General features: G+C 41.6%; 1 protein-coding gene and 1 pseudogene across 1 annotated transcript; both read left to right on the forward strand.

Moving 5' to 3' along the window:
• The first annotated feature begins 2,668 nt into the window (after positions 1-2,668).
• On the forward strand, positions 2,669-3,654 carry LOC129641875 (olfactory receptor 13A1). The gene is given in 2 exon segments (XM_055566459.1): positions 2,669-2,711; positions 2,714-3,654. Coding segments are annotated over 2 exon segments (984 nt in total).
• Positions 3,655-16,863: 13,209 nt separating this feature from the next.
• On the forward strand, positions 16,864-17,794 carry LOC129641876 (olfactory receptor 6C2-like; annotated as a pseudogene).
• Positions 17,795-19,598: the final 1,804 nt, after the last annotated feature.

Here is a 19,598-nt window from a genome sequence, read left to right on the forward strand (position 1 = left end):
TAATAATCTTGTGATGCTTGATGAGAATTAAAGCCAATGCCCTACGAACCTCAGGAGAGAAAAGTTTCCAGGAGAGGAAATGACCAGCTGAGGTCCAATAGAGATTTTAAGGTCATTTTCACAGAGAGAGTCTTGGTGCCCTGACTCTTTGATCTTTCTGTTAATCAGTTGGATGGAGAGGTGTCCACCTGCCTTGGAAATTACAGTAAAAGGGCAATTATCTGAGATGTCATTCGTTCTTTGAATGTGAATCAGTTTTTTTGAAACTTCCTTGTACTCAGTACCTGTTCAAAACTTCCATTTATATTGTAGTTTATTTAAATTTTTGAAATCTTGATTCTGGAGCCGAGTTCAGAGAAGGAACAGGTTTAAAGTTTCCTTCATGGTTGGCTCTCTTGGTGCTCCGCTGACGGTGTGTGATAGGCCTGCACACTGCTGCTCCATGTCTGTCTCCCCCTAGGTGTGGCCACAGCATCTTGAGTCTCTGGTTTGTGGTCTGTACTGTGGAGTGACTGAAAGTGATAACTGGAGGCATCAGATGGTTAGAATTCTAGGGAGGACACTAGTGGGAAATGCAGAAACCTTGTCTAGTGACATCCATGGGGGCAAACCCAGCGCTGTTCCTTTTCAGCCTGGATCAGCTTTTCGGGCTCATAGGAGTCCCTGGACTTAAACAGGAATCACTCACCAGATTGGTGCGGAGCAAAAACAGTTTCAGAGGAAGCAAATATTATCTCCAGATCCTCAACACAAACTGGGCAAAAGTAGTATATATTATTTTTTTGTCCCAAGAAAAAATGAAGTAAGCTGAATCACATTGTGTTTATTATATCCACCAAGCTGGTTAACTGACAGGGTACTTTGCTGCAGAGAAGAAGAGGGTGGTGCTCCATCATTTGCATCTGCTTTGAACAGACTCCACACTAGCTTAGCCTATTGCGCTGAGTCAGAGGAATTTTATTCTCGTCTTGAAAAAAGCAGTTTTCACCTTACAAAGATGGTGATATGATTCAACTGTAGGTGATATTTAGTTATTTCGTGTAAACCTTTCAATGCTTCAGAGATAATTGCATTCATTGAATTTTGATAAAAAACAGAACACTGAATTGAAAGTGAGCATCTTCCTTTAATTAACTATTTTAATGAATAAAAAGTTGAAAACAAGGAAGAAACAAATGTGGTTATACATTTCATGTTAAACAATACAGAAGGTACCCAATGTTGAGAATAGAAAGGATTCTGCTTTTACTTATACTTAACTATGTACTCAGTCACTCAGTCGTGGCTAACTCTTTGCAACCCCATGCCTGTAGCCTGCCAGGCTTCCCTGTCCATAGGATTTTCCAGGCAAGAATACTGGACTAGGTTGCCATTTCCTTCTCCATACTAGACTATTCTTCAACATTATTTCAACAAACATATCAGAGGGCCCACCTGTTCCATGCCAGGCATTGGGTTGAGTGCCCCAAAAGGATGCCCAGAGAGAAATGAGGCAGATATACCTACCATAGGGCAGATATTTGGATACCTTGATCACGCAGTGACTTGTAATGGACTCTGCAATAGAAGTGAGTTCTGGATCCTGAAGGGCTACGAAGGAGAAAATGGTCCTTTGTTTCTAGGGAAGGGATATTTGAAAAGTGTGGGGTGCTGGTAAAAGAGCTGGCTCATGAGAAGGAGGGCATTCCTGGCTGAGTGGGTTGCAAGGATGAACGCACAAAAGCCTGGTGTGGTTCATGCATTGACAGGGCTGGGAGCTGTGAGCGTGGTTGGGCTTTGAGGGGTGAGACCACTGGGAAGACATTGGCTGAAGAGGAGGTGGATCCAGGAGTAGCAGGTGGGAGCCTTTTCTCTGTCAGTGATGGGGAGCTACAGAAGAATTGTTAGAAAGAGAATTCCATGATATACATGCCTTTTAGAAATGTTAGTAAATGGAAAAATCAGAAAATACAGAGCAGCAAAAACAAGGACAGGAAATCAACTGCAATCCATCCTCACTGTTCAAATTCTAGTCTATCACTCACAAGCTGTTTTTTTTCTACAGGTACGTATACAGACATGCTTTTTTAAAACTCAAAATGATCAAAAGTTGTACACACTTATTTTGAACTTTTTTCATTTATTTTCACAAGCATCAGAGTTTCATAAGCATTCTAAAGCTTCATTCTGATAAGTACACTGCAATATCAGTGTATCATACAGACTCATCTTTAAGAGTATAGGTTACTTTAAAATTTTCGCTATTATAAATAATGCTGTAATGACAACTTGAAGATCCTCTTATTTCTTTAGGATAAATTCCCAGAAGTGAATGTTGTGGCTCAAATGAAATATGAATTGTAAGAGGCTGATATCTTGGCACCTGTGCTAATGTTAGTCAATATCATGCATTCTAATTTTGCCAAATCATGGCTGATAAAGAGTGGATTATTTATTTAGCATGCATTTCTTTGAGGTTGAGTGATGCTTCATGAGTTCAGTTGGACATTTTTACCTGATTTTTATGAATGGAATGTTCTACCCTTTGCCCATTGTTATATTTTTGTGTTTATCTTGACTGAGTCTTAATACATCTATTAATATTGCTGTGCATCATGTTGGGTATGAATGAAACGGGATAGCAGCTTTCCTCAGGACACCTTGCTTCTCTCTCTAGCCCTGAAATCACATGAAGCTGTGGTTGGAGATTCACCTCATGGTCCCGGAACCCCTTTCAGCCTGAGGACCATGAGTAACCAGACCCTGGTAACAAAGTTTGTCCTGCAGGGTTTCTCAGAGCACCCAGAGTACCATGTGCTCTTGTTCAGCTGTTTCCTCTCCCTCTACTCTGTGGCACTCACAGGAAATATTCTTATCATTTTGGCTATCGCCTTAAACCCCAGGCTCCGTACCCCCATGTACTTTTTCCTCTTCAACTTGGCAACTATGGATATTATCTGTACATCTTCCATCATGCCCAAGGCACTGGAGGGTCTAGTATTAGAGGAGAACTCCATCTCCTATGGGGGCTGCATGGCCCAGCTTTACTTCCTCACGTGGGCTGCATCTTCCGAGCTGCTCCTCCTCTCGGTCATGGCCTATGACCGGTATGCAGCCATCTGCCACCCGCTGCACTATAGCACCGTAATGAGCAAGGCATTCTGTGGCACGCTGGCCGCAGGTGTATGGGCACTGTGTGCCTTCAACACGGCCATCCACGCTGGGCTGATGCTGCGCTTGGATTTCTGTGGCCCCAATGTTGTTGCCCATTTCTTCTGTGAGGTACCTCCTCTGCTACTTCTCTCCTGTAGCTCCACCTATGTGAACAGCATCATGATTGTCCTGGCTGATGCCTTTTATGGTATATTGAACTTCCTGATGACCATCGTGTCATATGGCTTCATCATCTCCAGCATCCTAAAGATGCAGACAGCGGAGGGGAAGAAGAAAGCCTTTTCTACCTGCTCCTCACACCTTATTGTGGTGTGCATGTACTACACTGCCGTCTTCTGCGCCTACATAAGCCCTGTCTCCAGCTACAGCGCAGAGAAGAGCAAGTTGGCTGGTGTACTATACACCATGTTGAGTCCTACTCTCAACCCCCTCATCTACACTTTGAGAAACAAGGAGGTCAAAGCAGCTCTCAGGAAGCTTTTCCCCTTCTTCAGAAATTAACCTGTGTCTTTTGAAGCTCTTGTTTGAGACTGAAGTTTAAGTGAGAATTGACCTTTCTATGAAGGATCTGGTGAGTGAGCTTCTGGCCTGGAAAGTAAGTAAATTTGTCTCTTCTACCCAAAAGAATGGATGAGCTTCCAATTCTGGGGCCCTTAGGCTGGCTGACATGAAGACTGTGGTTGGATGTGAGCCTCCAGTACGTGGGGTCTCATGGTCTGACCCCGAAGTAATGATGTTACTAAGTTGGCAGGGAAACTAAGATTTCCCGGAGAAGAGAAGGCGCCTTGTCTTGTAGAATTACAGCTGTACGGAAATGTTTTCCTTTTTCTTTTTCTTTTGTTTGTACCATGTTCAGACTGTAAATCTTGCAACGACACCAAAGCTTTAGGTTTGTGGACCTTAAAAGAGTTAGGCAGCGCATGTGGGCCTTCTAGCACTTGGAGAATTTCCAGGCTGAAGAATTTCTTAAAGGTGACCACCTGCTCCTAAGGAACCTACTCCTGCTATCTCACCCCAAGTATTTCCTTCGGAGCCAATTAGACTTTAAAACAGTTTCTGATTCTAATGAAAACTGTTGCTGTTGTTTTTGTTTCTCTCTTTTCTTCTCAGTAACACTCAAAGTGAAACACACTATTCGGATCGTCACTTTGTTTCGACAGCTTTGTTGAGATATAATTTATATACAAAAACGGTGCACGCTACGATGTATACAGTTTGATGAGTATGACACACGCAATCACTACTTTGTTTTGAACGTAGAAATTTCAGCTTTAAAATCTGAGCTAAGCATTTAGAAAAATGCCTGTGATTTCTTATTCTTTCTTGTCTTTGTTCTCAAATCATGAGTACCTGACCTACCTCATTGACCTGGAGTGGGGACTACTGCTATGGTTTAGCTTTAAAAGTTACACAGCTTTGCAAGAAGGCAATGCTACCCTCCTATTGTTGCAGAATACTACTGGGTGGAAAAATCCTCTGTGTCTAATGGGACTGAAAGATCGATTCTCTCTTTTGTGCCCCATTAAAAACGATAGGAGCAAGTCATGACTATTTAGCTGAATCCTTGGGATTGAAGAAAAACACATATTTTTTGCTATTGTATATGGAGACTGAGAGTAGAATTTGATGTTGATTTATAAGGAATGAGTTGTCCATGATTCTTCATCCAGTTATTCTCATTGGCATTCAACAGAAGCACAGTGATGTGGGGCATGAAATTCAAGAATTTGATAAACCATAGGCCGACTGAAGCATTGGTACATAGGTTGGTAGGGACTGAGTCTAATCACCTCTAATGGAATTCTGACACCCAAATAGCATGTTCAGGCCCTCAGTGACTTTGCAATGAATCGGGCCTTGAAAACTACCACTAATGCCTCAGGGTGTTCACTGATTTTCAACATGCATCAAAGAACATATGTTGTGTTTTTCATCTTGGTTGCTTATTTTCTACATTTTGTAATGGATTAAAAAGCAAATTAAATGCTTAGACACTTATTGAGTGTTTAACAGAGCATTACTCATTTGACAAACAGCAATATGAGACCTGACTTACATCCTTAGAAAACTGGTAACCTAATTAAGAAGACACTAGTACCCATATTGATGAATATAAAAAGAAAAGGCGTGAAGAAAGCTGCATTACAGGGTGTAGTGTAATGGTGCTGAAGATGCACAGAGATGTGTGTCATGTAGAAAGAGCCTTGACCTGGGAGGAAGAAGATTTGGGTTCATATTCAGGCTCTTTCAGATCACTCAGTCCATCCGAGCTCTAGTTTACTTGTAAGAATAATGAGGACAATAAGTCAACCTAGAGATGGAGCCGAGACTGAATGAGAGAACTTAAGCCAGAGGTATTAAGTCCTATGTGAGTTTAAAATGTTGCTATTGATGAATGACCACCAAGGATAGGAGCGGCCAAGGAAGTCTGGATGTCACAGCTCCTCACCCCTGCCTGTCTCAGAGTGATGTTTGCAGTGGTTAGCTGGGAAGGGTGAGTGGGGGCTAAGTGGCGTGGGACCAGACAGAGAGGGGCCACTGGGCCTGCAGAGGATTTGACTGTGAAAATGACCTGGTGAGGAGAAGCAGTTGGGACGGATGAATGAGAAACCATTCAGTGGTCCCCGATGTAAAGTGGATCCTGTTTATCTCAGGAAGCCTCAGTCTCCTGAGGGACACCACCCCTACTCAGGAAAGGCCAAAAAATGGAGCTCCTTGATGGAGATAGATCAGCAACCTTTCTTTAGTCCTAGATTCTCTCCCAGCTCCCAAAGCCCATCTTCTTTCAGACCCAGTTTTTTTTTTTTTTCCTGCTCTTTAAATTCAACAGGTCCATTTTTTGTTTTCAGGCAAACTTTTCACTTTCCTGTTGAGTTGAGTCCTCTGTCTTAGGTTCTGTTATCTTATCTGTCTGAGCAACTGATCCTTCTCTCTATAGCCCTTCTGGTACAGGTAGCACATCCCTCCCTGCTGAGTGTTGTCTTGCTTGGAGTTTGCCTTCTCAGAACAAAGGATTCTTCTTCTTCTTTTTTTTTTAAACTGACCCTGCAACTGAGACTTTGTTCTTTTTGTGAGAACTGGCACCAATGTGAGAGCTTCCCAGGTGGTGCCAGTGGTAAAGGACCCACCTGCCAATGCAGGAGACATAGGTTCAATCCCTGAGTCAGGAAGATCCCCTGGAGGAGGGCATCGCAACCCACTCCAGTATCCTTGCCTGGAGAATCTCATGGACAGAGGAGCCTGTCTGGCTCTGGTGCAGAGGGTCGCAAAGAGTCGGACATGACTGAAGCAACTTAGCATGCATGCATGACACCGATGTACCTCACTTAGCTGATACAGAGAAGTGGTTCTCGCTTTCATGTGTTGTCTCTTAAAATTATTAGTCTTCGTGATTTGATGCAGATAAACTCATGATCCCACAGGCATCCAGCAGGCAAGCCCTTTCTATGACTTCACAGTATCAGTCCTTTGAAGAGTCACAGAGAGGAACTGATAGACATTGCACATCTTCCCTTTTCTCTGCTTTTTGTCTTCGATAATAAACATCAGTCAGGGGAAAAGGAGACCATGTCCTTCTTAAAAATGATTCACCAACCACGAGCCCTTGCCTTTTTGGTTTCCCCGACTCAAGCAAACCTCCTGCAAGTGATAGGAATCGGACTGGCCTACCAGCACCAGCAACCACAAAGGAGGGTCTGCTGATGAAAATAAGATATGGGCCTGTGGTCCATCCAGCTCCCTCTCTGTGGAGGCTGCTTCAGGAACTTCAGTCTGAGCCACATTCCTGACCTCTGAGCCAAGACAATATGGTAGGCACATGGTTGTGTTTTAGGTGGCTTTCATTTTTCTTTGGGGTTTGTCAACCTCAACACGATGGGCATTTGAGCTGGATCATTGCTGTGGTGGTTCTCGTGTGTGTTGTAGGATATTTAGCAACATGGCCTCTACCACCTAGATGCCAGTAAGACAAACCCCAGGCTAAGACAATTAAGAGTGTCTTTAGAGATGCCAAATCTCCTTGGGAGGTGAGCGGGGAGGAAGAAAAATTGTCCCTGGGTGAGAACCACTGAACTACAGCCAACCAGAGATGTCCTCTCTCACACTGGAAGCATTCATGACTGCTGCTCTGCTGCTTTTGCCACTATGACGACTGCAGCCAACTAATGTGAGAGTCTCTGTATGTCTGATCTGGGATGAGCTTCTCCCACAATTTGTCTCTGGTTTTCCAGCAATGCTGTAAGAGGCTAGGTAACATGGCCAAGTCACAAAATGAATGGGTGTTGGAGATAGGATTTGAAAGGAAGCTCCATGAATTAAGAGCATAAGCTCCTAAACATCAACATATATTATAGCTTATCCTGGACTCCAGCTTCTGGTACTGTCCTTGGTTGTGACAATAAGGTGTTAATAAGTAGAAAACCTATTGAAGCTCCTGGCCAACCTGACCAATGGTCCTGGAAGAGCAACCTTTTTGAAAGTTTTTGGAAAATGCTACTACACTAGCTTCTGCAAAGGACACAAGATTCAGAGCCTACTAGCTTTTGTCAGATGTATTGAGTTGGTACAGTGCTGTCTGCCACTCAGTTAACAGAGACAGCATACCTGAGCCACTTTCCCAAATGTGGATTTCTTAGAGCTCTGTGCAGCAGGAGCAGGCATTTGTTTACAGAGAAAGGGCACTCCAAAAGACTGGAGAAGTCCTATCACAGTTAATTTTCATTGCATGAAACAGATTCTTAGTTTATCTTTTCCATTTACTCTGAGAACCCCTCTTCTCTTGGAAAAGGAGGCTGGAGGGATTACTTTTATCAAAGGCAAGCAAAAGGTATTTGGCCCACTCCTCCTGGAAGAGGACAAAACCCAGAAGAATGGCTAGACCTTAGTCCACCACTGCCAGCTAGGGTGAGCCCAGTACTCTCCTCAGAGGAGAGCTCTACCCATCAACCAGCCACCACAGCTGGATTGTACTATCCGGGCAGCCTGGCTAGAGTGCTCCTGGTATTTTTTAGAGAATCATACTTGGAGGAGGGGATTTGGGCTCCTGAGAACAACATTCTTTACACTGGCTCCATGTCACATTCAAGAACTAAGTCGTGATTCTGTCTTGCTTTGTTCCTTTTGAGGGGTGAGCAAGCCTCCTGCTTTTAGCATGCTGTTATTCCATGCATCTGAGTCTCAACATGTTGGTGTTGTGACACCGAGTTGATCTGCCTCTGTGTGCTCCTATATGCTTTCTTTTCCTTTTTAAACACTTGTGCTCAGACTATGATCGACTAGTCAGAAAATTGAGGACTTTTAGAATGCTTCATTTTCCTGAATTGTAATGAATTATAATCAACAGAGACTTTCTTTTCCTTCTTTCCTTCCCTTCTTCCTTTCCTTATTTCTTTCTCTTCCTTGAATGCAGGGAGTTAACACCTTCTTCAGTTCATGAAGCATTATCATTATTCATCCATGCAAAAACTCTGTTACATTTTTTATTTATCAATATACTCAGTTTTATCCCCTTTTAGTGCATCCTTTCTCTCTTCCATATACAACCATTTTAATATAGATTTTAAAATATTTGTGTTCTTGTGAAAAGATATATTTGTTTTTTATGTATATATTATTAATTTGTGTAAATGATATTTTATTTTTCTCATTTCTTTTTTCACTTGGCACTATTTTTAATATAGTCTTGGAAATCCATAACATAGCAATCAGAGAAGAAAAAGAAATAAAATAAATCCAAATTAGAAAGGAAGAAGTAAATTGTCACTGTTTGCAGATGACATGATACTATACATAGAAAATCCTGAAGACACCAACAGAAAACTAGAGCTTATCAATGAATTCTATAAATTTTCAGAATACAAAATTAATATACAGAAATCTGTTGCATTTCTATACACTAACAATGAAATATCAGAAAGAAAAATTAAGGAAACAATTATGTTTACCATCACATCAAAAATAATAAAATACCTAGAAATGAACCTCCCTAAGGAGGCAAAAGACCTGTACTCTGAAAATTATAAGACACTGATGAGAGAAATTGAATACAACACAGACAGAAAGATATATCATGTTCTTAGACTGGAAGAATCAATATTGTTAAAATGGCCATACAACCTAAGGCAATCTACAGATTCATGCAATCTTTATCAAAATACCAATGGCATTTTTCACAGACCTAGAAAAAAGAATTTTAAATTTTGTATGGAAACACGAAGACCCAGATTAACCAAAAAAAATCTCGAAAGGGAAGAACAGAGCTGGAGAAATCATGCTCCCTGACCTCAGGCTGTTCTACAAAGCTACAATAATCAAAATAGTATGGTACTGACACAAAAATAGACATACAGATGAATGTAATATGATAGAGAACCCATAAATAAATCCATGCACTTATGGTCACTTAATCTACAACAGTTAGAACCAGACATCAAACAACAGACTGGTTCAGAATTGGGAAAGGAGTACGTCAAAGCTGTACATTGTCACCTGCTCCTTTAACTTATATGTATGGTATGTCATGTAAAATTCAGGGCTGGATGACTCACAAGCTGGAATCAAGATTCCTCGGAGAAATATCAATAACCTCAGATTCACAGATGATACTACTCTAATGACAGAAATCAAAGAAGAACTAAAGAGTCTCTTGATGAGAGTGAAAGAGGAGAGTGAAAAAGCTGGCTCAACACTCAACATTCAGAAAACTAAGATTATGGCATCCAGTTCCATCATTTAATGGCAAATAGATGGGGAAAAAGTGGAAACAGTGGCAGATTTTATTTTCTTGGGCTCCAAAATTACTGCGGATGGTGACTGCAGCCACAAAATTAAGGCTCTTGCTCCTTGGAGGAAAAGCTGTGACAAATCTAGACAGCATATTAGAAAGCAGAGACATCACTTTGCTGGCAAAGGTCCATGTAGTCAAAGCTATGGCTTTTCCAGTAGTCATGTATGGATGTGAGAGTTGGACCATAAAGAAGGCTGAGTGATGGGAAATTGATGGTTTTGAATTGTGGTGCTGGAGAAGACTCTTAAGAGTCCCTTGGGCAGCAAGGAGATCAAAGCAGTCAACCCAAAAGGAAATAAACCCTGAATATTCATTGGAAGGACTGATGCTGAAGCTGAAGCTCTAATAGTTTGGCCACCAGATGCGAAGAGCCAACTCATTAGAAAAGACCCTAATGCTGGGAAAGATTGAGGGCAGGAGGAGAAGGGAGTGACTGAGGATAAGATAGTTGGATGGCATCACTGACTCAATGAACATGAGTTTGAGCAAACTCCGGGAGATAGTGAAGGACAGGGAAGCCTGGCATGCTGCAGTTTATGGGGTCGAAAAGAGTTGGACATAACTTAGTAATTGGACAAGAGTCTACAACAAAAGAAGGAATTTATAATGGAGAAAAGACAGTTTTTTCAATAAGTGGAGCTGGGAAAATGGGACAGCTACATGTAAAAGAATGAAATTGGAACATTCTCTAATACCATATACAAAAATAAACCCAAAACGAATTAAAGACCTAAATGTAAGACTGAACACTATGTAACTCTTAGAGGAAAACATAGGCAAAACACTCTTCTGACATAAATAACAATATTTTTTGATTCATCTCCAAAAGTAAAGGAAACAAAAATAAACATATGGGACCTAAATAAAAACTTTTGCATAGTAGAGGAAACCATTGAAAAAATGAAAAGACAACCTACTGAATGGAAGAAGACATTTGCAAATGATATAACTGATATCCAACATATATAACTGCCGGGAGCCGGCATGAGGACCTCCACCCGTGGCAAAGGTCATGAGGAAGGAGGCTCGACATACACAAAGGCAGGATGGAGCCTCAGGAGTCCCCCTGGAAATTCTCGAGCATCTACCCCCAAAACCAGAGTCTGCCTACTTTACTACTTTGTGCTCTCACCTACACCTCTGACTTTATGGGGGGCTGTCCCCCACCACCTCTTTCGGAGAAGGAGTTAACTTAGAGCTCCAGTTAATAATAATTCCTGGACGTGATAGGAGTGCTTCAACCTACAAACTCCTCTGAAGGTTCTCTAGCCTGCCTGACAGGCTTGTCCGGCCACATGTGATTGCTCACAGCCTCCCAACCATGAGAGGCATGAGGTGCTTTAAACCTGCTAAAAACAGGTTCTTTAGAGAAGTTAGAAAACTATTAGCATAAGTATAGTGGGCTGATTAGAAATTGTATTGGTGAAGGGTTTTTCATTTGTTGAGCCAATGTTTACTGCTAAGTCTCCACATCTCCTGCCCTTATACACATTAATGAATATATAGAAGAAATAAGTATTAACCTTTGATATTAATCACGTTAGACCTTAGGCTAAGCAAATTCTTTCCTTAATTAAAACCCACTACACCCTCACCCTATAGGAATGTAACTTTATCTGGTACCTTCGGAAGGTGGCGTCTGTTTTAAGAATAATAACCCCTGGAGAAATAAGTGTTGACTGACCGCTGTTACAAGGAGAGGGTCATAAATTGTCAGCAGGCCCCCTGGCCAGAAGATGATGTAACACCCCTAAGACCTCTGTATACATCTTTATGAAGCACCTGACTTTAATAAAAGTCAGGACTGCTGACCCTGTATGACTTTTTGTATAACACCTCAGTGTGTAAAAACAGACCCTGGAAAATAAAGAATTGGGATCAGTTCCTCGAAAGACTGGTCTCCCCATGTCGTTCTCTCTCTCAAACTCTGGCTGAGTTTCCATCTGGAGCGCAGAGCCCGCCAAGCTTACTAATTTTGCCTGGGCTTCTAAGATCCGACCGGGGAGGCCTCAGTGTCTCCTCTCCTTCGGGAGAAAGGAAGGACGCCTGCGGCCTACGTAAGTGGTGCAAGCTTCTAGTCTTGAAGTTTTATTGGTTTCCCGCGTAAACCAAGCTACTCAGCCTCTTTTCTCCACTGAATTTACCTGCTGAGCTATCCTCATTCTATTACTCTTTATATCTCTAATTAATATCTAATTAAAACCAGTGTATTTGCTGACGCCGTCTCTCCTTTGAATTTCCCTGGATCCACCGGGGCTGGACCCTGGCATATAACCAGCTCATACAACTCAACATTAGAAAATGAAACAGCCTGATTAATAAACTGGCAGAACTGAGTAGACATTTTTCCAAAGGGGAAATGACAAATAGGCCTATCTGATGACAAATAGGCTCATGAAAAGATGGGCAACCTTGCTAATCAGAACTGAATAGACATTTTTCCAAAGGGGAAATGACAAATAGCCTATTTGATGACAAATAGCCTGTTTGATGGAGAAGGCAATGGCACCCCACTCCAGTACTCTTGCCTAGAAAATCCCATGGACAGAGGAGCCTGGTAGGCTGCAGTTCATGGGGTCTCTAGGAGTTGGACACGACTGAGTGACTTCACTTTCACTTTTCACTTTCCTACATTGGAGAAGGAAATGGCAACCCACTCCAGTGTTCTTGCCTGGAGAATCCCGGGGACAGGGGAGCCTGGTGGGCTGCCATCTCTGGGGTCGCACAGAGTCGGACATGACTGAAGCAACTTAGCAGCAACAGTAGCCTATTTGATGACAAATAGGTTCATGAAAAGATGGGCAACCTTGCTAATCATCAGGGAAATTCAAATCAGAACCACAATGAGATATTATCTCACACCTGTCAAAATGGCGATCATCAAAAAGAACACAAATAACAAATACTGGTAAGGATGTGGAGAAAAGGGAACCTTTGTACACTGTTGGTGGAAATGTACATTGGTGAGGCCACCAACGAAAACAAAACTAGTGGTTACTGGTTACCCAGCTTGAGAAAGCAGCACCAGTGATCACTGTCACCCAGGCTCTTTTCTGGGAATGGATCCCCTCTGCATTCTAAGGCTAAGCCTTTCTCCTGGCGCTGGCCACCTCAGATTCATTACATGGAGTGAGCTTGGCCAGAGTGTTTCCTCAGCTTGGGCTGGGTCATGCGGTGAGGGAGCGTGGGAAATCTAGGGACCACTAGGGCAGATGTCTCTCAACCCCACACTCCTCATGAGCTGAGTCTAGGCTTCTCTAGCTCTTCCACCTTCCCCAGTGGTCCTCCAAGAAGCCAGGAGGGTTTGTCTCGTCCATGTGGGGCCCCAGGACTGGGATGCGCAGTCTGGTGCTTGACCTGCTCAGTCCCCAGTGCAGATAAAATCTCGTTTTCTTCTGAGTCCCCTCCTGGGAACAGAGGTCCCGACTGTCTTTTCTTCTTCTCCTGCCCAGTGAAGTGTGTCTCTTTCTTTTAGTGTTGGTTGTGTAGGAGCCCTTCTGCTCGTTTCCAGTTACTTTTCCCTGGGAATTATTGTACACAGTGATGTATTCTTGATGTGCTCGTGGAGGGAAGTGAGCTCCATGTGTTCTTACTCCGCACCTTGATCTCTCCTCTCTAGTTTTCAAATGCACGAACATAGTGTATCTCTTTATTATTTTGACCTTCTTTCCTTTTCAGTAGCTTGTGGTTTTCATGACATAAGTTCTACATGTTTTATTGGATTCACACAAAAGCGTTTCATTTCTCCTGAGTGATGGTAAGTGCTTTGTACTTTGAGTTTCGATGTCCACATGTTCCTTGCTGATGTACAGAAATTCCTCACTCCTTTTCTCATCTTTTTAGACTTCAAAGATAAAATCGTTAGATCTTGTAAAAATAGTTCCACAGGCCCATGTGGCTGTATTTAGATTTTTTTCAGCCTATTTTCTTTTTGTCGCTCCTACTGAATAATTTCTACTGTTCTATCATTTCACTGATTCCCTCTTTCCCTTCCATTGTGCTGTTGAGTCCATCCATTGAATTTTTAAAAATTTTAGCTGATGTATTTTTCAGTTCCAAAATTTTCATTTGGTTACTCTTTATGCCTTCTATTTCCTGACTGAAATTTTCTAAAAAATTGTTTCAAGTATGTTTTTAATTTATTGTTGAAGCATTTCTCATAATGCCACTTTAAAGTCTTTGTCATGTAATTCTAGTATCTCTGTCATCTTGATACTGGTGTTAATTTTGTATTTTTTTTCTTTTGAGTTGAAATTGTCCTTGTTCTTGTTATGACTAGTTACTATCAACCGAAACCTGGACATTTTTTGGTATTAAGTTATGAGACCCTAGCTCTTACGGAAATGTTTTGTTTTATTTGGTATCTTTAACACTGCTATGGCAGAATAAGGGGGAATTTTACCTTATTACGGCCACGTATGGATCCAAATTCTCCATTTGACTTTACAGCTCCACCTTAGTAACATAATGCAATGGGACTTTATAAACTCCAGGAGGATTATATGTAGTCCACCACTGAAGATTTTCATGGAGGGAAATCCAAACCTTTGTGAGTCAATATTGTTATATTTGCATACATAATGAAAGACTAACTATAATGTGTGTGCTATAATTTTATATTTCCAGCAATGCCCAATTAGCAGTCACCAGGGATCCTGGAGCAGCCTTGATCTCTAGAAGGTTTTGGTCTATCTTCTTCTAATGAGGTCAGGTGTGCCCACTGGTCCTAGTGGATCCTAAGTGGGGTCAAGAGACAGTCCAGTGCTAAAATATAGATGGTAAAATTCATTTCACTTTCATCGCTGCTCCCAGAGACATGTGCATTTCCCTAAAACTGGAGAGGTGGGGAGTGGTAATGCATTTTACCTGCCCTGCAAGTCATTTTCAAGAAATTTTAGAGAAGTTTGTATACCAGGGACCAGTTTGAGAGGAGGCTGCTGTCTCCCACAATTCCCCATAAAGTTTCCCAGCAAGTGACATCTCCTGCTGGTGGTAGCTGAGGTAGGAGCAGAATGGGAGTCTGGGAAACTGGGAGCCTGCAAGGAGAGTATGATAGTTTTTTGAAATTCCTAGAGAACTCACTCCCAGATTCCAGGAGTGTGTCGAGGGCAATATGTGCTCTTCTTTCTTTCCCAGAATTTCATCAGGAAAGATTGCCATGGAACTGTCACTTTGGTTTATCCCAATTGTGGAAAACTCTGGATTCATATGAAGAAGAATGTTTAGCAGACATGATACACGTGTTGAAATTTTCTCTGGGGCAAATTAGGGTTAGTTCAAATACAGGTGTTTCCCTTTCTTCTTCCCTCCTTCCCTCCTTTCTAGTCTCTTTCCTTCCTTTCTTCTCTCTCACTCTTTCCTTCCTTCCTTTATGCCTTTCTTTCTTTTCCTTCCCTCCCTTCCTTCTGCCTAAACCAGCATCTTCCTTTGTTACAAGAGTAGAGGACAAGTCTCTGGTTATTGTTACATGTTGTTGAGTACATGACCTTAGTGTGATTGGATGATTCTGTAATTTATTTATTTTAAACTAAAGAGAAGTCTGCTTCTCTTTAAGCTGATCTTACATACTGGGCTGTATCAGATGGCTAGTTCAGAGATCAAAGATGAACATTAATTGCATGAGAAAGACTCACGTAGAGAAATTTATGGATTAAAGAGTGAAAGGTATTAACTTATTTAGGTAGACAATTGGAGAGAAAATGAATCAGAAAATAATTGCAAGAGTCAAAGCATGCACTCTCTTTTTGTCCTCACCCTGAGTGAAGTGTTTGACTCTTTGTGACCCCCACAGACTGTAGCCTGCCAGACTCCTCTATCCATGAAATTCTTCAGGCAAGAATACTGCAGTGGGTTGCCATGTCCTTCTCCAGAGATCTTCCCAACCCAGGGATCAAATCTGGGTCCCCTGCATTGCAGGCAGGTTTATTTATTTATTTATTTTTTACCATATGAGCCACCAGGGAAGCCCCAGTTTCCCCAAATATATAAACTCAAAGGGTCAAGAAATACTGAATCTCCCCTAGACTGACCACTGTGTGAGTGTTAGGTCACTTCAGTTGTGTCTGACTCTTTGCCACCCTATGGACTGTAGCCTGCAGGGTTTCACTGTCCGTGGGATTCTCTAGGGTTGCCATGCCCTCCTCCAGAGGGTCTTCCTGATTTAGGGATTCAGGGATTCAGGAAACCTGTGTCTCTTACACCCCCTGCATTGGCAGTTGAGTTCTTTACCATTAGCGTCACCTGGGAAGCCTGCACAGGGCAAAGGAAAAATTCTCCTCTTTACTAGCTAGTAGTCTCGGACTTTGTAGAAAACTGGCCTTGGTTGGATCTCCAACAATCTGATCAGAGTCTGTCTGTTAACCCTTCTAATCTGACTCACTTTAGAAAGCTGCAACTCAGACCACCAGAACTTTTCCTGAAGGTGGTGCTGTAAATACAGATGTCAAATCCTAAGTACATCAAGGGGGGATTTTTTGTGTGCAGTGAGACTCCATGACCATAAATTTTTTTAAGGCTATAATTTTCCTTTTGCCATATCCACCTTGTAGATGCATGGTATGAGAGATATCTTACCAGGAATATGTTGCATAAGTAGATACACAACTAAAAAGACTTTTTTCTTCTTGGCAATAGACTATTTAGGAAAATGGCTAGCACTGTTAAAATGATTTTATGAAAACTTGTAGCTACATGCAGTTCTTGTTTATCCAAGATTTTAGGCTGTGTCTCTGTAAACATAATCAAAGATAGAAATCACTTATATTTACTTATTAATGGACAAAACTATACATAAAATATAATGTTTAAAATAATAAACACATCTAGTCACCATGCCTACATTATTTTACATATGTAATAAAACAAGGTTCCTCATTCCTTAGTCATGACACTGCATAGCACAAAGTTTATGAAGAAATGGAAAAGTCATGAATGGGGATGCAAGAAACAGGACAGCAGCTCGGGAATTCACGTTCAAGGGGTTTCCTGCCGCCCAGCACCTGGGGAAGGTCCTCTTCTCGGTGCACCTGCTGATGTATCTGGCCTCCGTCGCAGGAAACACACTCATCATCACCATTACCCGGGCTGACCATCACCTCCAGGCACCCGTGTACTTCTTCCTCAGCAGTTTTTCCTTTTTAGAATGCTGTTTTACAACCACCGTTATTCCTAAATTGCTGGCCATCTTTCTGTTGGGGAGGCAAAAAATTTCCTTTGCTGCCTGCATCACACAAGCCTTTCCTGGGAGCAACTGTTTTCTTCCTAATGGCTGTATTATCCTTGGATCGGTATATGGTCATTTGAAAGCCTCTTTATTATCCAACCATCATGAACCCAAGGATGTGTTCCCTTCTGGTCACTGCCTGCCTAGTTTTGGGGTTCTCCCTCATGGTGGTTTCAGTTACAAAGCTTTCTCAGTTATCCTTCTGTGGCTCCCATGTCATTCCTCACTTCTGTGATTTGGGGCCCTTGATTAATCTCTCTTGTTCTGATATCAGGTCTATTGAAATGTTGGCCTTTGGCCTTGCTTTGTTTATCCTTTCAACATCCTTCATTATAACCATCATTTCATACAGCAACATAGTCGTCACAATCCTGCATCTCCCATCAGCCAAGGAGCGACAGAAAGCTTTCTCCACCTGCTCCTCTCACCTCATTGTCCTCTCTCTGATGTATGGCAGCTGTGTCTTTATATACATGAAACCAAAGGGAACAAATCAACTCGATTCCAACAAGGGGGCCTCCCTTGTGAACACAGTGGTGACTCCGCTGCTGAACCCTGTCATCTACACCCTGAGGAACAAGCAGGTCTACCAGGCTCTGAGGAACGCCCTGACCAGGATGCGATTACAGAAATAGAACCACAGACTCTTGGAGGGCAAATCCACCTTTTCCACCTAATGCAATCTCCTTCCTATTTCTGGAATCTCATATAGATTTGGAAATATGTTTTCTAAGGTTCTGCTTATTTCTTCTTATAATAGGGACTAGTTTGTCTTATGAATGTCCACTATTTGAAATTACTAATATTCTTCATATTGAGATGAAAAATCTTCCTGGACCTTCTTCTATTCATTAGTTTTTGAAGTGAATTAATTTTAATTTTGGCTCTGCTGGGTCTTCATTGCTTCATGCAGACCTTCTCCAGTTATGGTGAGTGGGGGCTGCTCTCCGGTTGTGGTGTGGGCCTCTCCTTGTGGCTGTTGCAGAGCATGAACTCTAGAGTGTACAGGCGTCAGCAGCTGGGGCACGTGAGCTCAGTACTTGCAGCTCGCGTGCCCTAGAGTGCAGGCTCACTAGCTGTGGCACATGAGCTTACTTGCCCCACAGCATGTGGAGCTTTCCTGGATCAGATATCAAATCTGTGTCCCCTGCATTGGCAGGTGGATTCTGAACAACTGGACCACCAGGGAAGTCCTATTCATTTGTTTTAGATCAATAGCATTCAGTAAATTTTAATGAAGAATCCAACATACATAATTCCATTTGATGCATGTGGAATCTCAATGTTGGGAAAATGTGGCTTTAAGTATCTACTTGTGATGAGTGCAGGGGGATGGAGAGTAAAATTCGCAAATATTAAGAATATCAAACTGGTTCAGGGATAGATGTGACATAGTCACTATATTGAGTTTTGAAGTACACATATGTACATAACTGTCATAATGGCAATAAAATTACTTAAAATGACTCAATAAAATTATTTCAATGTTGAATATGCTGTATATAAGTAGAATATAAATCTTTTATTTATTTATTTATTTATTTTGGTAGGCAAGAAGTAGATTTATTAATTTAGGATGCTTATAAGTGATGCAAGTGGACAGGTATACAATATTGTATTGGTTTTGCCATATATCAACATGAATCCGCCACAGGTATACATGTGTTCCCCATCCTGAACCCTCCTCCAGAATATAAATCTTTACAACTCTAGTTCCCACTATGATGAAAATTTATATGTCTGTAGTTGAAATTGAAAGTTCCCATTGGTTTTACTGTTTTGCCAGGTTGATTTCATTACAGAAGACCTGAAGAAGAAGGAACACAGGAAGGGAAACTACAGAAAATTTAAAGAAGTTTAATCATAGATGGAAATAAGTCTAACTGTAATTGAAAGTCTCTTCAAATAAATCTATAACAAGGATCTATATTTATGAATGAGAGATTTGATACAATAACCTCTGGGTGTCCATTGTTAGTTCTAATGTGAAATAACTATTGCTTCCTGATATGACACATGCAGCATGCTATAACAGAAACACAATTTGAGCATGGCAGACAGATGACAGGATGTTTTAATGAAAGAATTACAACTGTAATTTAATTAGTCAAGATTTTGATAGGAAATGATAGATTTGGGGACAAAACAGTGAGAAAAACCCTGGAGCTGGAATTTACCTAGCTTGGTTGGATGATAGCCACAACGCTTCTCTCTGACCATATTATTCTGTGACTGCAGATATAATAAAATTCCATGTTGTGAAGACTTTTGGTACATGATTATGTAAGAATTTGAAGAACAGATTTACTCAACTTACAGAACACATTTTTGTCCAATCTATGCATATGCACTGGGCTTCCCTAGTGGCTCAGATGGTAAAGAATCTGCCTGCAATGCGGGAGACCTGGGTTCAGTCCCTGGGTTGGAAAGATCCCTGGT

Source organism: Bubalus kerabau, chromosome 1 (assembly GCF_029407905.1).
Source record: "Bubalus kerabau isolate K-KA32 ecotype Philippines breed swamp buffalo chromosome 1, PCC_UOA_SB_1v2, whole genome shotgun sequence".
Lineage (NCBI taxonomy): Eukaryota > Metazoa > Chordata > Mammalia > Artiodactyla > Bovidae > Bubalus > Bubalus kerabau.